This window comes from Mobula birostris, chromosome 2 (genome assembly GCF_030028105.1).
Source record: "Mobula birostris isolate sMobBir1 chromosome 2, sMobBir1.hap1, whole genome shotgun sequence".
NCBI classification, from domain to species: Eukaryota; Metazoa; Chordata; class Chondrichthyes; order Myliobatiformes; family Myliobatidae; genus Mobula; species Mobula birostris.
In genome coordinates this window covers 239644303-239663589 of record NC_092371.1, presented here as the reverse complement: position 1 = coordinate 239663589, position 19287 = coordinate 239644303, and the positions used below count along the sequence as shown (strand labels likewise).

Below are 19287 nucleotides of genomic sequence, written 5' to 3'. Positions count from 1 at the left end.
AAAAAATCGGCACGTATGTACATGCGCACGTCACGCATGCGCACACAGGTGCCCGCGCAAGGCTTCATGGTCATGGTAGTCTTTCCTGGGGTAAAGTGTCCCGGGATTTGACTGCTACTTTTGTCCCTTATTTGGGAGTGAGAAAGTTGGCAACCCTAACTGTAAAAGACATGTTGAGGTGAGTTTAACTCTAGTTGAACAGCAGCCTCCCCCGGTCGGCCAGTCCACAAGAATATTGTCAATATTAAACCGGTCCGCGGTGCAAAAAAGGTTGGGGACCCCTGCTCTAAAGTAAAGGTTTAGATGAAGAGAGAGGACACTCAGATTACTCTGCTGTACCATTCGTTTTACAACCGGTATTTGATGCATTTACCAATCAGTGCACTAGAGATCTGGGGTCTTAGTACGTGTGACTATCCGTACGATGTTTACTTGTCATTGAAGCTGGAGTTTTCGGAGGCAGGTGTGGGAGTAGCTGAGGTCCTTGGTACATTAGTGTTGGTTTGTCCGGACCCGGTCGAGAAAGGTGGAGCTTCAATTCTTGTGGGGACGAATACGCCTGTTGTGAGGAGGCTAGTGGGAGCCTGCAAGAAGAAAGTTGGAGAGAGCTTTCTGAAACCATTGTCCATTCACCCTGTGTTCCAAGCTGCTTTCGAGGAAGTGCATGGTCGCATTGGGCTGGATGATGAGCAGAAACGAGGGACTGTGTGGTACACCCAGTCCAAACCAGTCATGTTACAGCCCGGGGAAGTAGCTAGAGTGACAGGAACCCCAAATTTCCCAGAATGCCCGATGCTGAGACCCTCTTGGTGGATGTTCCAGAAGACCACGAAGAGGAGTCATGCTTACCTGCTGGGATACTGGTGAGGCCCGAACTGCAGAAGCTGTTGGTTGTATCGGTGATGACAGTGATTGTCAGGAACACTTCAGAGAAGGAGGTCACCCCCAGGCGGAGGATGCTAGTGGCGCACCTCTTTCGGTGATAGTAATGTCGAGAGTCCCTGTAAGACAAGCTGGGGAGAAACTCTCTCCAAAAGAAAAGGGAAGTTGACTGCTGAGCCATTCAACTTTGGGGTCTCTTCGGTTCCTGGAGATAGAAACATAGAAAACCTTCAGTACAATACAGGCCCTTCAGCCCATAATGCTGTAACGAACATGTACTTACTTTAGAAATTACCTAGGGTTACCCATAGCCCTCTATTTTTCTAAAGCTTCACCTACCTACCCAGGAGCCTCTTAAATGACCCTATTGTATCTGCCTCCACCACAGTTGCCGACAGCCCATTCCACACACTCACCACTCTCTGCGTTAAAATAAAACTTACCCCTGACGTCTCCTCTGTACCTACTTCCAAGCACCTTAAAACTGTGCCCTCTTGTGTTAGCCATTTCAGCCCTAGGAAAAAGCCTCTGACTATCCATATGATTGTCGGCTGGTGGTGTAGTGGCATCAGCGTCGGACTTTGGAGTGAAGGCTCCCGAGTTCAAATCCAGCCGGCTCCCTTGCACGCTTTCCATCCTTGCTAGATTGAGCGTCAAGCTAGCAACTCGGCTTCGTAAAAATAAGAAAACCTGCTAAAAAAAAAAAGCCGCCATGATGGTGTCCCGATGACTCGACCCGGAATTAAGGGCTTTCTTCTTCTTCTTATCCACATGATCAATGCCTCTCATTATCAGGTCACCCCTCATCCTCCATCGCTTCAAGGAGAAAAGGCCGAGTTCACTCAACCTATTCTCTTAAGGCATGCTCCCCAATCTAGGCAACATCCTTATAAATCTCCTCTGCACCCTTTCTATAGTTTCCACAACCTTCCTGTAGTGAGGTGACCAGAACTGAGCACAGTACTCCAAGTGGGGTCTGACCAGGGATCTATATGGCTGTAACATTACCTCTCAGCTCTTGAACTCAGTCCCACAGTTGATGAAGGCCAATGGACTGTATGCCTTCTTAACAACACAGTCAACCTGTGTGGTTAAGAAGGCATTGGAAGAGGAGGTCGATTGGCTCTTATTCGTTCAGGGAGCAGACCGATTAAGTTATATTCTGCAAATTTCTATGATATACTAACAGATAAATACACATGGCTAAGGACAAAGTAAAATTCATTTCTTTTAATGTCAATGGGCTGTTGAATCCAGTCAAGCACAGTAAAATTCTATTAAAAATGAAAAAAGAACAAGCCCATGTAGTATATTTACAGGAAACTCACTTGTGATAATGAGCATGGAAAATTAAAGAGAATGGGCTTCACTAATTTGTTTTTCTCCTCATATAAATCAGGACGTAGAAGAGGAGTTGCTATTCTCATCTCAAACAAGCTAAATTTTGAAAAAGTATTCAAAATAGGAGATAGGGAGGGCAGATATATTCTGGTAAGGGAGAATATAGATGGAAATCCAGTTACTTTGTTGAATATATATGCACCTCCAGGAAATGATATTAGTTTCTTCCAGAAAATTACTAATATTATGGTAACGGAAACAGAAGGTCTCTTGATATGTGGGGGAGACTTGAATTTACAATTACAACCAAAGTTGTTTCATAAGTTTTTCCCTTCCAATAGAAAAACTTATGAAACAAAGTCCTTACATAAGGACTTTGAGGTTGTTGGTCTAATTGATATATGGAGGGACCTTTCCCTGACAGCAGAGATTACACTCATTATTGTGCCCCCCATTTCGTATATACAAGAATAGACTATTTCATAACATTTGGAAAAGATAGAGACAAAATAGTCACCTGTGGAATTGGGACAATAGATGTAAGTGACCAGGCACCTATATATTTATCTGTTGATTTTGACCTGCAACCAAAGAATACTATTCGGAAACTAAATTCAAGTCTACTCAGTGATCCCTATTTTAAGGAAGAAATTAAAAAAGAAATTGTTCCTTACTTAGAATTCAATGATAATGGAGAGGTTTCACCTCCCATTCTATGGGATACTCTGAAGGCTGTCTTGAGGGAAAACTATAGCGATATCTTCATATAAGAAAAAATAAGGAATAAAACATCAGAGGAATTACAAAATTAGCTGAAGAAACTAGAAAAGAAGCACAAATTGAGTTTAGCACAGGATACACTAGAGGAAATTTTAAAAATAAGGAATGAAATTAATAGTTTAGCTACACAAGAAATTAGAAAAGAATTAATGTTTCTGAAACAGAGACACTATGAAAGTGGATCTAAATCTATGAAAATACTGGCGTGGAAATTGGAAAAAAAAAGATAGCAGAAAATACAATTCATAGAATTAGGGATCCAAGAACAAAAGTGATAAAAAATAAGCTAAGTGAAATTCAAGAAGCTTTTGAAACATTTTACAAAACCCTATATTCCAAAGTTCCAGGGGGAAACATAACCCAAATTGACACCTTCCTGAATTCTTTAGAGTTACCCACTTTAAGCAAAGAACAAAATAGAACGATGACTACTGACACAACTGAAGCTGAACTAAAGACTGCAATTAGTAGGCTTAGATTAAGCATGTCACCAGGATCAGATGGATATACGGCAGAGTGGTATAAAGAGTTTAGAAGTGAGTTAATTCCTATTTTACTCCCCACACTGAACTGCACCCTAAGAAAGGCGCAAATGCCACCCAGCTGGAAGGAGGCGATAATCTCAACTACACCGAAAGAAGGCCAGGATAAAATGGAATGTGGGTCATTTTGACCAATATCTGTTCTTAATGTAGATTATAGAATATTTACCTCCATTATGGCCAAACGATTAGAAGAGTTTCTACCCACACTGATACATAATGATCAGACAGGTTTTATACAACAACGCCAAACACAAGACAATATACGAAGGACACTTCACATTATGGATCATATATAAAAAAAATGAAACTGAAGCAATAGTGATAAGCGTGGACGCTGAAAAGGCATTTGATTTGGTTAATTAGAATTTTCTTTACAGAGTTTTACATAGATTTGGTCTACATGACACAATTATTAAAACTATACAGGCACTATACGACAATCCTACTGCCAGGGTTAAAATCAATGGATATTTATCTAATAGTTTTACCCTAGAAAGGGGCACGAGACAGAGTTGTGCATGGTCACCACTACTCTTCGCATTATATCTGGAACCATCAGCTCAATACATCAGACAAAATGAAGATATCAGGGGAATTACTATTAAAGGGACAGAGCATAAATTGGCCTGTTAGGCAGATGACATTTTGATCTGTCTAGGGCAACCAACATACTCTTTACCTAAATTGATGCAATCCTTTGAACAATATGGCCAATTATCAGGATACAAGATCAACATTGATAAAACCCAACTACTTCCATATAACTATAGCTCACCAAGAGAAATTGAAAGTAGATATCCTTGGGCATGGCAAACAGAGTCTGTCAAATATTTGGGCATCATTATGCCAAAAGATTTGGCAAAATTATCAGAATGCAATTATCAGCCTATATATAAAAAAATTAAGGAAGATATAACAAGATGGAACCTAATTCCTTTTCTTGGTCTCAGTTCAAGGACTGAGTCTATTAAAATGAATATACTGCCCAGACTACTATATCTCTTTCAGACCCTACCAATAGAGATTAACCAAAATCAGTTCATGAATGGAACAAGATGCTATCAAGATGTATATGACAAGGTAAAAGGCCGAGGGTTCATCTCAAAACTTTGCAATTAGCCAAGGAAAAGGGGGGATGGGGCCTACATTCTCTTAGAGATTATTATTTTGCAGCACAGTTGAGAGCCATGATGTGCTGGTGCAACCCATGATATGGGGCTCAATGGAAAAACATTGAGGAGAGGATACTCTCCATCCCCATACAGGCAATTTTGGCTGATAATAGCTTACCAAGTTACATAAATACTATTGATAACCCGTGGGTGAAATGGACTCTTAAACTATGGAAAACTATTATAAAAGAATATAAACTAGTGAGAGACATTGCAATTCTTAAATGGTGTGCTTATGACTCAGAGTTTACGCCGAATAAACTGGATGCTAGATTTAAGGACTGGACAGCTATAGGAATAACAGCTATTTGCAATTTAATGAAAGAAGGAACACTCTTCAGTTTTGAAATGCTCAAAGAGAAACACTTATTAGAAAAACAAGACTTTTACCGGTATTTACAGATGCAACAGTATGTTAATAGGACAGTTAAAAATGTAACCAAGGCAAGTACATGTCTGACAGAGCTATTTAGAAAAGCATATAATTCAGACAACAGTAGTAGAATAATTTCAAGCGTTTATAAGGGTTTGTCAAATCTTAAAACACATTCGACTTCATACATTAAAACAAAATGGGAGAAGGAAGGAGGGTGTGAGGGGGTCTTTAATGATGTACCGTGTCTTCTGGAGGCATCGACTCTGAAAGAAGTCTTGGACAGAAGGTAGGGAGACCCCAATAACCTTCTCTGCTCCCCAAACCACCCTCTGCAAGGCTTTTTTGTCGACAGCACTGCAGCTGGAGTAGTACCAGGTTGTGATGCAAAAGGTCAGCACACTCTCAACCACACCTCTGTAGAATGTAGTTAAGATGTTAGTGGGGAGTGATGTTTGTTTAATTAGAAAGGCCCCTTTTTGTTTTTCATTCTTTTCTTTACGAACCCTTTAGTTAGGTATGATTCATGAATATAATTCCTTTAATCGTATGCAGTGTGCTGTCTGTAGTTTCTTGGCACTGAGTTGTAACAGGGTAGCAAATCACACAGCATCCACACAAACTGGGGTTGGGGTGGGAGAGCCAGCACGATCTCACGGGTTTGGCGGGACCGGAGTGTGTCTTCCCTAAACTTATGCAGCCAAGGTGAGCAAGTGGTTTTATATATAGAAGAAATTCCGAGCTGTGAGTTAAGAAAGGCTATATTTCCGTTGTCGTGCGGCTGCACACCCACACAGCTCAGCGAGCAGTGGGTGTACAATTAACACTTGCATTAGTTCTGTTTGAGATTGAGGCCATCTTCATCTTCTCACATGGTGTGAGCAGAATTATCTGCAGATTAATGTGAAAAAGACTAAGGAGCTGGTGGTAGACCTGAGGAGAGCTAAGGTACCGGTGACCCGTTTCCATCCAGGGGGTCAGTGTGGACATGGTGGAGGATTACAAATACCTGGGGATACGAATTGACAATAAACTGGACTGATCAAAGAACACTGAGGCTGTCTACAAGAAGGGTCAGAGCCGTCTCTATTTCCTGGGGAGACTGAGGTCCTTTAACATCTGCCGGACGATGCTGAGGATGTTCTACGAGTCTGTGGTGGCCAGTGCTATCATGTTTGCTGTTGTGTGCTGGGGCGGCAGGCTGAGGGTAGCAGACACCAACAGAATCAACAAACTCATTCGTAAGGTCAGTGATGTTGTGGGGATGGAACTGGACTCTCTCTCGGTGGTGTCTGAAAAGAGGATGCTGTCCAAGTTGCATGCCATCTTGGTCAATGTTTCCCATCCACTACATAATGTACTGGGTGGGCACAGGAGTACATTCAGCCAGAGACTCATTCCACCGAGATGTAGCACTGAGCGTCATAGGAAGTCATTCCTGCCTGTGGCCATCAAACTTTACAATTCCTCCCTTGGAGGGTCAGACACCCTGAGCCAATGGGCTGGTCCTGGACTTATTTCATAATTTACTGGTATAATTTACATAGTAATATTTAACTATTTATGGTTCTATTACTATTTATTATTTGTGGTGCAACTGTAATGAAAACCAATTTCCCCCAGGATCAATAAAGTATGACTATGACAGTAGCCAGCAGTTTGTGTTTTAGAAACATAGAAACATAGAAAATAGGTGCAGGAGTAGGCCATTCGGCCCTTCGAGCCTGCACCGCCATTTATTATGATCATGGCTGATCATCCAACTCAGAACACCGCCCCAGCCTTCCCTCCATACCCCCTGACCCCCGTAGCCACAAGGGCCATATCTAACTCCCTCTTAAATATAGCCAATGAACTGGCCTCAACTGTTTCCTGTGGCAGAGAATTCCACAGATTCACCACTCTCTGTGTGAAGAAGTTTTTCCCAATCTCGGTCCTAAAAGGCTTCCCCTCTATCCTCAAACTGTGACCCCTCGTTCTGGACTTCCTCAACATCGGGAACAATCTTCCTGCATCTAGCCTGTCCAATCCCTTTAGGATCTTATACGTTTCAATCAGATCCCCCCTCAATCTTCTAAATTCCAACGAGTACAAGCCCAGTTCATCCAGTCTTTCTTCATATGAAAGTCCTGCCATCCCAGGAATCAATCTGGTGAACCTTCTCTGTACTCCCTCTATGGCAAGGATGTCTTTCCTCAGATTAGAGGACCAAAACTGCACACAATACTCCAGGTGTGGTCTCACCAAGGCCTTGTACAACTGCAGTAGTACCTCCCTGCTCCTGTACTCGAATCCTCTCGCTATAAATGCCAGCATACCATTCGCCTTTTTCACCGCCTGCTGTACCTGCATGCCCACTTTCAATGACTGGTGTATAATGACACCCAGGTCTCGTTGCACCTCCCCTTTTCCTAATCGGCCACCATTCAGATAATAATCTGTTTTCCTATTTTTGCCACCAAAGTGGATAACTTCACAGTTATCCACATTAAATTGCATATGCCATGAATTTGCCCACTCACCCAACCTATCCAAGTCACCCTGCATCCTCTTAGCATCCTCCTCACAGCTAACACTGCCACCCAGCTTCGTGTCATCCGCAAACTTGGAGATGCTGCATTTAATTCCCTCATCCAAGTCATTAATATATATTGTAAACAACTGGGGTCCCAGCACTGAGCCTTGCGGTACCCCACTAGTCACTGCCTGCCATTCTGAAAAGGTCTCGTTTATTCCCACTCTTTGCTTCCTGTCTGCTAACCAACTCTCCAGCCACACCAATACCTTACCCCCAATACCGTGTGCTTTAAGTTTGCACACTAATCTCCTGTGTGGGACCTTGTCAAAAGCCTTCTGAAAATCCAAATATACCACATCCACTGGTTCTCCCCTATCCACTCTACTAGTTACATCCTCAAAAAATTCTATGAGTTTCGTCAGACATGATTTTCCTTTCACAAATCCATGCTGACTTTGTCCGATGATTTCACTGCTTTCCAAATGTGCTGTTATCACATCCTTGATAACTGACTCCAGCAGTTTCCCCACCACCGACGTTAGGCTAACCGGTCTATAATTCCCCGGTTTCTCTCTCCCTCCTTTTTAAAAAGTGGAGTTACATTAGCCACCTTCCAATCCTCAGGAACTAGTCCAGAATCTAACGAGTTTTGAAAAATTATCACTAATGCATCCACTATTTCTTGGGCTACTTCCTTAAGCACCCTGGGATGCAGACCATCTGGCCCTGGGGATTTATCTGCCTTCAATCCCTTCAATTTACCTAACACCACTTCCCTACTAACATGTATTTCCCTCAGTTCCTCCATCTCACGGGACCCTCTGTCCCATACTATTTCTGGAAGATTATTTATGTCCTCCTTAGTGAAGACAGAACCAAAGTAATTATTCAAGTTTTGGGTCTCATCTTCCACGTGTTGACTATACACTTAAACGTGTATCTGTTACGTTCACAAGGAAGTGCCAGCTGATTGCCTAGTATGTCTTCCAAGTTGTTGCTGGCGTTATGTTGGTGCCCTGTTTCATGCAGCTCAAAAAACTACCAGTTATTATACTAAATATGCTTTTACTGGACTACGATCACTGCTGCCATGGAATTTTCTTTTAATCAAATAATCATCTGACTCCGTGCTTCAGTCCAGGAACTTAATTAACTATACTTGGTACCAAGGACTTGTAATCCTCCACCATGTCCACACTGACCCCTGGATGGAAACAGGGGTCGCCGGTACCTTAACTCTCCTCGGGTCTACCACCACTCCTTAGTCTTTTTCACATTAAGCTGCAGATAATTCTGCTCACACCGTGTGACAAAGTTTCCTACCGTAGCCCTGTACTCAGCCTCATCTCCCTTGCTGATGCATCCAACTATGGCAGAGTCATCAGAAAACTTCTGAAGATGACAAGACTCTATGCCGTAGTTGAAGTCCGAGGTGTAAATGGTGAAGAGAAAGGGAGACAAGACAGTCCCCTGTGGAGCCCCAGTGCTGTTGATCACTCTGTTGGACACACAGTGTTGCAAGCACACGTACTGTGGTCTGCCAGTCAGGTAATCAAGAATCCATGAAGTCAAGTGTCATGTTAGGCAAGTTAGGCATTGAGCCAGATTAAAAAGATTAAGTCATCAAGGCCAAAGGTGGAGAATGAAACAGTGCTCAGCTTACTTCTCAGTGTCAGCCAAGATCCACCACCTCGACACGCTTTCAGGATCTCTGCGGTTCAAACATTTGTTTATTTTTTTATTGTTCACTCATTGGATGATTCTCCATACTGTTTGTGGATTCTGCTGTGTTTCTCTGTCTTGTGGCTGCCGACAAGAAGATGAATCTGAAGGTTGTGTGTGGTACACATACTTCGATAATAAATTTACTTTGAAACCACAATTGTCAAATTAGCAAGACGCAAGTTCTGCAAGATTTGTTGACGTGATTCGTTTAAGTATTAAAAATCGTTTTAATATTTCATGAAGGTGTTAATTTTTTAATGCTCTTGTGTCAGTATAAGAAGACATCAGGGCTCAATAAGAGCATAAGACATAGCATAATTTGGCCATTCAGTCTATCAAGTCTGCGCCACCATTTCAAAGGTTTAAAGGTCCAATTTAATGTCAGAGAAATGTATACAATATACACCCTGAAATGCTTTTGCTTTGCAACCATCCACGAAAACAGGAGTGCCCCAAAGAATGAATGACAGTTAAATGTTAGAACCTCAAAGTCTCCCCCACTTCCCCCCTCCTGCGCGTAAACAACAGCAAACAACGATCCCCCCCTCCCACCACCGGCAAAAAATAGCATTGGCACCCACCATCGAGCACTCAAGCGTGAGCAAAGCAACAGCAAAGACACAGACTTGCAGTTACTCCAATGACTTCACGTTTTACCCGGTATACGACATACCACAAGCTTTCTCTCTCCCTAATAAGGGAGAAGGAGATGTCTCCATTTTTCCCAATGAGCGGAGAGACTTAACAAACATCCCGCTGGGATGTTAAAAGTCCGTTACGTTGCTTTTTTCAAGCTCTATGCCAGAAGGTCTCGAAGATCTTGGGTCTACAGGCACACAGCAGATATCCCAACTCCCCTGACAGCACATGGGTCTCCTGTCATGACACCGACCCTCGGTTCACCCATCTCCAGACCCCCAAGATCCTAGGCTTCCAAATCCGAGCCGGACTCTTAGGCCGAGCTCTTGGTGTGCCGAACAACAACAGTTGGTTATGAAACCCCGAGAGTAAGTCCCATTCCCGCAAGAACCAAAGTCAGCGTGTAACTCCAGGTAAGGATCTTCTAAAGAACCCTGAAATGGGAAAATAAAGATATTAAAGATGGAAATAGAGCTGTTTCCGAAGATGCAAGCAAAGGAGTGGCTGTTTAGCGCCATCATTTGATCACCATTTGATCATAGCTGATTTATCTTTCCTCTTGACCCCATTCTCCTATCTTCCCCCCTGTAACTTATAACACCGTTACTAATCAATGTCTACTTGAAATGTACCCAGTGATTTCACAGATTCCCCACTCCCTGGCTAAGGAAATTCTATCTCATCTCCATTCTAAATGGATGGCCCTCATTCCTGAGGCTGTGCCCTCTGGTCCCACTATAAGAAACATCCTTTCCACATCCACTCCATCTAGGCTTTTCAATATCTGGTAAGGTTTAATGAGATTCCCCCTCAGTGATGGCTGGGTTTTGCCGTATTGTCTGGAGGGCCAGTTGTTCTCCTTTGCTGATGTTCAGTTTTGCAAACGGCTCCTTTGAGGGCCACGCAGACCTGTATCCTTACCTCCTCTGTGGTACATGTCCGAGAACAGAAGGCAACCGTTCTTCTCTAACTTCATACCTTGCTAAGCATTTAACGAACATGCTGTCTCCCTTTGTTGGGGCTGTGAGCATCACATCACGAGTTCGACCAACTTCTTTAAAACGATAACCAACATCCAGCTGAAACCGGAGGGCATAATGGTCAGCTTTGACGTGGTGCCCCTGTTCACAAGAGTTCCCATTCAGGACAGTTTGGTCCTGCTGCGGTCAAAGTTTGATAAGGGTACCATTCACCTTTCTGAACAGACCCTTGCATTGACGTACTTTCTCTATAAGGGGCCCTACTGTGAACAAACGGAGAGAGTGCCCATGGGATCGCCCCTCTTGCCAGTTGTTGCTAATTTCTACATGGGGGACTTTGAGGAGAGGACTCTGAGTTCATCACCCGTACGTCCCAGATGCTTCTTCAGGTTTGTGGATGACACCTTCGTAGTGTGGCCTCATGGACTGTCCAGGCACTCCAACAGTTCCACGGCCATCTGAACAGTATACATCCGAACATTCCGGTTAAATGGTGACGGAGAAGAATGGTTGCCTTCTGTTCTCGGACATGGCGTTTGTCGGAAACCCAGCTACATGGACTTGTACCTCAACAATAGCAGCCAGCAAATCACCTCCCAATGTAGAGCGGTTCTTTCTACTTTGAGAACTATTTTGGATCCAGAGAGTCTCTGAGGAAATAAGACAATTACACACGACGTTCCTACAGAATGGCTACAAGGTGAGGGAAATCGATCACCTTTAAAGGGCCAACAGAAAAACTAGGAAACCTAACAACTCGGAGGAACCTGTTGCTGCTGCTTGTCCTCCCTATATTTCCACAGTTCCTGGAAGGATCACCAGGATCCTGAAGAAATACCAGATTAATACCACCCACAAAGCCCTAAGGAAGCTCAAGTCACAGCTTATGCAGGTCAGAGATGGCCTGGGACTCTGGTCGGCTGGCGTTTACTGGATTCCCTGTGAATGCGGAACAGCGTACTGTATATCAGCCAGACGGACACGCATCAAGGAGCACAGGAGGTGAATCCAATTGGGTTACTCAGAGAAATCAGCAGTAGCAGAACATTGCATTCGCAACGCCCATAGGATTGATTTCAACAGAACAAGACTACTGTTCCACGCCAATGGCTTTTGGGAACGCCTGGTGAAGGAAGCCATTGAAATAAAACTAGAAGAAAAGAATTTTAACAAAGTCGAAGGTCTTGCTCTAGGTAAGAACTGGGATTTGATTGTAAGCAAGGTGGGAGAACAGAAACAATATTGGATGAGGACTAACCAATCAGGAGGGACAGACTATGGCGGTATAAATACCAGCAGACTAGACATGCCCAGGCATCATCCCTGTAGAAGACGGTGGCGTTTGTCATTGAAGTGTTGGTTATAATTGACATCTGTACCCGGCTGGAAGCCCAAGAAGAGTTTGGTGATGAAACATACCAGCTCTCGCTTAGAAGCAACCTGGATCTACTCCAATTACAAACAGGAGAAAATCTACAGAAGCTGGAAATCCAAGCAACACACACAAAATGCTGGAGGAACGCAGCAAGCCAGGCAGCATCTGTGGAAAAGAGAACAGTCAACGTTTAAAAGAGTATTGAATTGAATTGACTTTATTTCTTACATCCTTCACATACATGAGGAGTAAAAATCTTTACGTTATGTCTCCATCTAAATATACAATGTGCAATCATAGTAATTTATAATATATAATAAATAGAACAGTCATTGTAATATAGAGTACACTCAAATCAGCGTGAGTTAATCAATCTGATAGCCTGGTGGAAGAAGCTGTCCCGGAGCCTGTTGGTCCTGGCTTTTATGCTGCGGTACCGCTTCCCGGATGGTAACAGCTGGAATAGATTGTGGTTGGGATGGCTTGGGTCCCCAGTGATCCTATGGGCTCGATTTACACACCTGTCCTTGTAAATGTACTGAATCATGGGAAGTTCACAACTACAGATGCGCTGGGCTGTCGGCACCACTCTCTGCAGAGTCCTGTGATTAAGGGAGGTACAGTTCCCATACCAGGCAATGATGCAGCCAGTCAGGATGCTGTCCTGCTGAAGGGTCTCAGCCCGATACGTCGACTGTACTCTGTTCCATAGATGCTGCCTGGTCTGCTGAGTTTCTCCAGTGTTTTGTGTGTGTTGTTTGGATCCACTCTAATTTGCCTATTGGCACAATAGGTCCACAGCAAATGCCATTTCATTGGCTCTTTAATCAACCCTGCAACATCTGGCCAACAAAGATGCATATATCACCCTACTCTTTATTGACAACAGCTCAGCATTCAATACTATCATCCCCTCAAAATTTATCAATAATCTTCAAGACCTTGGCCTTAATACCTGTTTGTGCAATTGGATCCTTGATTTCCTCACTTGTGGACCACAGTCAGTTCAGATTGGCAACAATATCTCCTCGGCAATCTCCATCAGCACAGATGTACCAAAAAGAATGTGTGCTCAGCCCCCTGCTCTACTCGCTTTGCCTTTCAGGCTGTGTGGGTAAGCACAGCTCCGGCGTCATATTCAAGTTTGCTGATGACACCACTGTTGTGGGCCATATCAGATGCCCAGTCCATCATTGGTCAAACCCTCACCACCATATCTGCATGGAGCATTGTCTCAGGAAAGCAGCACCCACTTCCCAGGCCACGCTGTCTTCTCACTGCTGCCATCAGGAAGGTGGTACAGAATCCTCAGGATCCACACAGTTAGGTTCAGGGACAGTTTTTATCCCTCAGCCATCAGGCTCCTGAATCAGAGGGGATAACTTCACTTCATTTACCCCATCATTGAAGTGTTCCCACAACCTATGGACACACATTCAAGGACTTTTCATTCGATATTCTAGATATTTATTGCTTATTTATTTATTATTATTTCTTTCTTTTTGTATTTGCACAGTCTTTTGCACATTGGTTGTCTGATGGCCCTTTTGGGTGCAATCTTTCATTGATTCTATTATGGTTATTGAATTTATTAAGTATGCCTGCAAGAAAATGAATCTCAGAGTTATATGTGGTGACATACAGTATATGAATGAATGCAGCCAAGTGAAAAAATATTACTCCAGGGCTAAGGTGCAAAACGTACCAACAATCAATACGTAGTGCAAGGCACATACAGCACATACAGGATAGCAAGTAAACATACAGTCACACACAAAAAACATACATAACCCATGCCCAGAGTGACATGTTCTGTAAATTAATGGTGCATGGGTGTTATCGGCTGGAACAAGCAGTTCTCAGCCATCCGCAGATGCACACACCCAATCCAGCTTGTCAGGCCAGAGGCTGAACACTGGGGGCAGCACTGACATGACTGGCCAGCCTCCAACCCAGCATGGACAGCGCACTACGCTGCCCCTGGCACCACAGTTTTTACTGTGGAGAAATTTTGGGAGCTGAGGAAACAGGGGACGTAAGTTCTTCAACACACATAAATTCCAACGGCCCAATCCGTGGCAGGAGCAGGCCACGGTGCCGAGGTTTCTCGCAGGTCAGCGATGCTTATCTTAAAGTACAGAAGGGACATGTGGGGCGGCCATTGTCAGAGTAGGCCAGTGATGAGAGACGGAATGTCAGGCTTTGACTCGAAGGAGGAAAGAGAGAGAAGAAGGGGCAGTAATGAAAGCAGTCTCAATAGGTGAATAGACAGGAGATTCCATGGATGTGAATGGGACACCAAGATGGTATGTCGCCTCCCAGGTGCCAGGGTCAGGGATATCTCAGATCGTGTCCACAGCATTTTGGAGGGGGAGGGAGAGCGGCCAGGTCTCTTGATACATATTGGTACCAATGAACGTAGAACATAGAATAGTACAGCACAGTACAGGCCCTTCAGCCCACAATGTTGTGCCAACCCTTAACCCCTGCCTCCCATATAACCCCCCAGCTTAAATTCCTCCATTTACCTGTCTAGTAGTCTCTTAAATTTCACTAGTGTACCTGCCTCCACCACTGACTCAGGCAGTGCATTCCACACACCAACCACTCTCTGAGTAAAAAACCTTCCTCTAATATCCCCCTTGAACTTGCCACCCCTTACCTTAAAGCCATGTCCTCTTGTATTGAGCAGTGGTGCCCTGGGGAAGAGGCGCTGGCTATCCACTCTATCTATTCCTCTTATTATCTTGTACACCTCTATCATGTCTCCTCTCATCCTCCTTCTCTCCAAAGAGTAAAGCCCTAGCTCCCTTAATCTCCGATCATAATGCATACTCTCTAAACCAGGCAGCATCCTGGTAAATCTCCTCTGTACCCTCTCCAATGACATAGGAAGAAAAAGCAAAGAGGTCCTGAAAAGAGAATTTAGAGAGCTAGACAGAAAGCTGAGAAGCAGGACTTCCATGGTAGTAATTTACGAATTGCTACCAGTGCCACAAGCCAGTGAGGGTAGAAACAGGATGATTGGCAGACAAATGTGTGGCTGAGAAACGTGCAGGGGGCAGGGTTTCAGCTTCTTGGGTCACTGGGATCTCTTCTGGGGGAAGTTATGACCTGTTCAAAAGAGATGGGTTGCACCTCAAACTGAGGGGGACTAATATTCTCACGGGTAGATTTGTTGCAAGGGTCTCAACTAATTTGGCAGGGGGTGGTGGGAGCCAGAGTGAAAGGACTCAGGATAGAACAAATAGTAAAAAGGCAAAGATAGCATGCAGTCAGACTGTCAGGAAGGGCAGGCAGATGATAGGACAAAATTGCAGCCAGCAGGGTGAGTATCAGTGCATTGGGGATGCAGAATCAAAAAGGGTAGCAAATACAGTACTCAAGGTGTTATATCTGAATGCACAGAGTATAAGAAATAAGGTGGATAATCTTGTTGCACAATTACAGAAAAGTTACAAGCATGGTTAGAGCATTGGCTGATTGGTAGGAAGTAGTGAGTTGGAATAAAAGGATCCTTGTCTGGTTGGCTGCCAGTAACTAGTGGTGTTCCGCAGGGGTCGGTGTTGGGACCACTTCTTTTTATGCTGTATATAAATGATTTGGATGATGGAATAGATGGCTTTCTTCCCAAGTTTGCAGATGATACGAAGATTGGTGTAGGGCCAGGTAGTGTTGAGGCAATAGGAAGGCTGCAGAAGGACGTCAGAAGATTAAGAGAATGGGCAAGAAAGGGGCAAATGAAATACAATGTTGGAAAATGTATGGGCATGCACTTTGGTAGTAGAAATAAATGTGTGGGCTATTTTCTAAATGGGGAGAAAAATCCAAAACTGAGATGCAAAGGGACTTGGGAGCCCTTGTGTAAAACAACCTAAAGGTTAACTTGCAGGTAGGGACTGTGGTGAGGAAGACAAATGCAATACTACCGTTCACTTCAAGAGGTCTAGAATACAAGAGCAGGGATGTGATGCTGAGGCTTTATAAGACACTGGTGAGGCCTCACCTTGAGTGTTGTGAACAGTTTAGGGCTTCTCATCTGAGAAAATATGTGCTAGCATTGGAGAGGGTCCAGAGGAGGTTCACAAGGATGATTCCAGGAATGAAAGGGTTATCATACAAGGAACGTTTGATGGCTCTGGGTCTGTACTTGCTGGAATTTACAAGTATGAGGGGGGGATCTCATTGAAACCTTTCAAATGTTGGAAGGCCTAAACAGAGTAGATGTGGAAAGGATTTTTCCCATGGTGGGAGAGTATAGGACAAGAGGGCACAGCCTCAGGATAGAGGGGCATCTATTTAAAAAAGAGCTGCTGAGAAATTTCTTTAGCCAGAGGGTGGTGAATTTGTGGAATTTGTTACCACATGCAGCTGTGGAGCCCAGGCCGTTAGGGGTATTTAAGGCAGGACTTGATAGTTTCTTGATTGGACACGGTATCAAAGGTTACGGTGAGAAGGCCGGGGAGTGGGGCTGAGGAGGAGGCAAAAAGGATTGAATGGCAAGCAGACTCGATGAGCCAAATGGCCTATTTCTGCTTCTATGTCATATGGTCTATAGGCTTATGGTCTAAGTGCTGGAGGAAATCAACGAGTCAGATAGCGTCTGTGGAGAGGAATAAACAGTCAATATTTTGGGCCAAGGATTGAAATATTGGTTGTTTATTCCTCTCCATAGATGCTGCCTGACCTGCTCAGCTCCTCCAGCATCTTGTGTGTGTTACTCAAGATTTCCAGCACCTGCAGAATCTCTTGTGTTTATGATACTAGTTGTGATGCGCATGTACAAAATAGAGGGGAAAGTCATTAGAGGCCTGAAAGTGCATGAAGGTGGAGGAATTCCCTCAACCCTACCTGGCGAATTGCTGAAACAACAGAAAATCTGCAGAAGCTAGAAATCCAGAGCAACACACACAAAGTGCTGGAGGAACACAGCAGGTCAGGTGGGAGGAGAGAGAAGCAGCGCACCGCGCGTGCACAGCCCTCCAATGAAAAATGATATCGTATCTGTTAAATAGGGGCCGTGGACAATTCTGATTTGATGGAGATGGACGTGAAAGCACAGAGGAACATCTGGAAAAATTTCTGAAACACTCGTTCGCTGCTGTCGTTACTGCGCGGTCGGGAATCTTTTGGAGGGAAGGCCTCAAAATCCCCGGCTTTGCCTGCTGTTGGTGACTGAGAAGGAGGTCGAATCGTTCGGATAGAGATGGTGCTCAGTACCCAGTGTCGGAGAGCTGATCAGAGCTCGAGGTTTTTGGATGACTCAGAGTCGGACCGTGTCGGTTATGGCAGGGAGAGTTTTTCTTCCTTCTCTCCGTCTGCGTGAGACGTGGGACATTTGAGAGACTTTGAACTTTTACTGTGCTCATGGACTTCTTCATCAAGTTATGGTATTGTTGCACTGTTGTAACTATATGTTATAATTATGTGGTTTTGTTAGTTTTTTTCAGTCTTGCTCTGTCCTATGTTTTGTGATATCACACCGGAGGAAATAGTGTATCATTTCTTAATGCATGCATTACTAAATGACAATAAAAGAGGACTGCGTGTCTTCATAACCTATGGAAAAGAGTAAACAGTGGATGTTTCGGGCTGAGACCCTTCAGTGGGACTGGAGAACAAAAACTGAGGAGTGGATTTAAAAGGTGAGGGGAGGGGAGAGAGAAGCTCAAGGTGCTAGGTGAACTTGAAGGTGGGGGGATGAAATAAAGAGCTGGGAAGTTGATTGGTGAAAGAGATACAGGGCTGGAGAAGGGGGAATCTGATAGAAGAGGATAGAAGGCCATGGAAGAAAAAAAGAGGGGAGGAGAACCAGAGGGAGGCGATGGGTGGGCAAGGAGATAAGGTGAGAGAGGGAAAAGAGAACGGGGAATGGTGAAGGAGAGGTGGGTGTGTGGGGGAGGGAAATTACCAGAAGTTCGAGAAATTGATGTCATGCCATCAGTTTGGAGGCTACTCAGACAGAATATAAGGTATTGTTCCTCCAACCTGATTTATTTGTGGAAACAAATAGCAGAGCAAAATTGATCATTAAGCTACGACGAAGATGGACTGAAAGTGGGTGAGTGAATAAGGGAATAAGACCATAAGATATTCGGCCCATCGAGTCTGCTCCGCCATTCAAACATGGGCTGATCCAATTCTTCCAGTCATTCCCACTCCCCTGCCTTCTCTCCATACCCTTTGATGCCCTGAATAAGCAAGAACCTTTCTATCTCTGCCTTAAATGCGCCCAATGACTTGGCCTCCACAGCTGCTTGTGACAACAAATTCTACAGATTTACCACCCTTGACTAAAGTAATTTCTCCACATCTTAGTTCTAAATGGACGTCCTTCAATCCTGAAGTCGTGCCCTCTTGTCCTAGAATCCCCTACCATGGGAGATAACTTTGCCATATCTAATCTGTTCAGGCTGTTTAACATTCAGAATGTTTCTATGAGTTCCCCCCTCATTCTCCTGAACTCCAGGGAATACAGCCCAAGAGCTGCCAGACGTTCCTCATACGGTAACCCTTTCATTCCTGGAATCATTCTTGTGAATCCTCTGAACCCTCTCCAATGTCAGTATATCCTTTCTAAAATAAGGAGCTCAAAACTGCACACAATACTCCAAGTGTGGTCTCACGAGTGCCCTATAGAGCCTCAACATCACATCCCTCCTCTTATATTCCATAGCTCTAGAAATAAATGCCAACATGGCATTTGCTTTCTTCACAACCAACTAAACCTGGAGGTTAAACTTTAGGGTATCCTGCACAAGGGCCCCCAAATCCCTTTGCATCTTTGCAATTTGAATTCTCTCCCCAGCTAAATAATTGCCTGACTGTTTATTTCTTCCACCCAAGTGCATGACCATACACTTTCCAACATTGTATTTCATTTGCCACTTCTTTGCCCATTCCCCTAAACTATCTAAGTCTCTCTGCAGGCTCTTTGTTTCCTCAACACTACCCACT

General features: G+C 44.1%; 1 protein-coding gene across 2 annotated transcripts in view; it reads left to right on the top strand.

Moving 5' to 3' along the window:
• Positions 1-17812, top strand: part of zufsp (zinc finger containing ubiquitin peptidase 1) — a 79241-nt gene extending 61429 nt beyond the window's left edge. For both annotated transcript variants that reach the window (XM_072251633.1, XM_072251632.1), the window contains one exon: positions 17346-17812. In XM_072251633.1, the coding sequence (XP_072107734.1) occupies positions 17346-17369 (24 nt within the window). In that variant the 3' untranslated portion in view covers positions 17370-17812. The remainder of the gene's footprint in view (positions 1-17345) is intronic.
• Positions 17813-19287: the final 1475 nt, after the last annotated feature.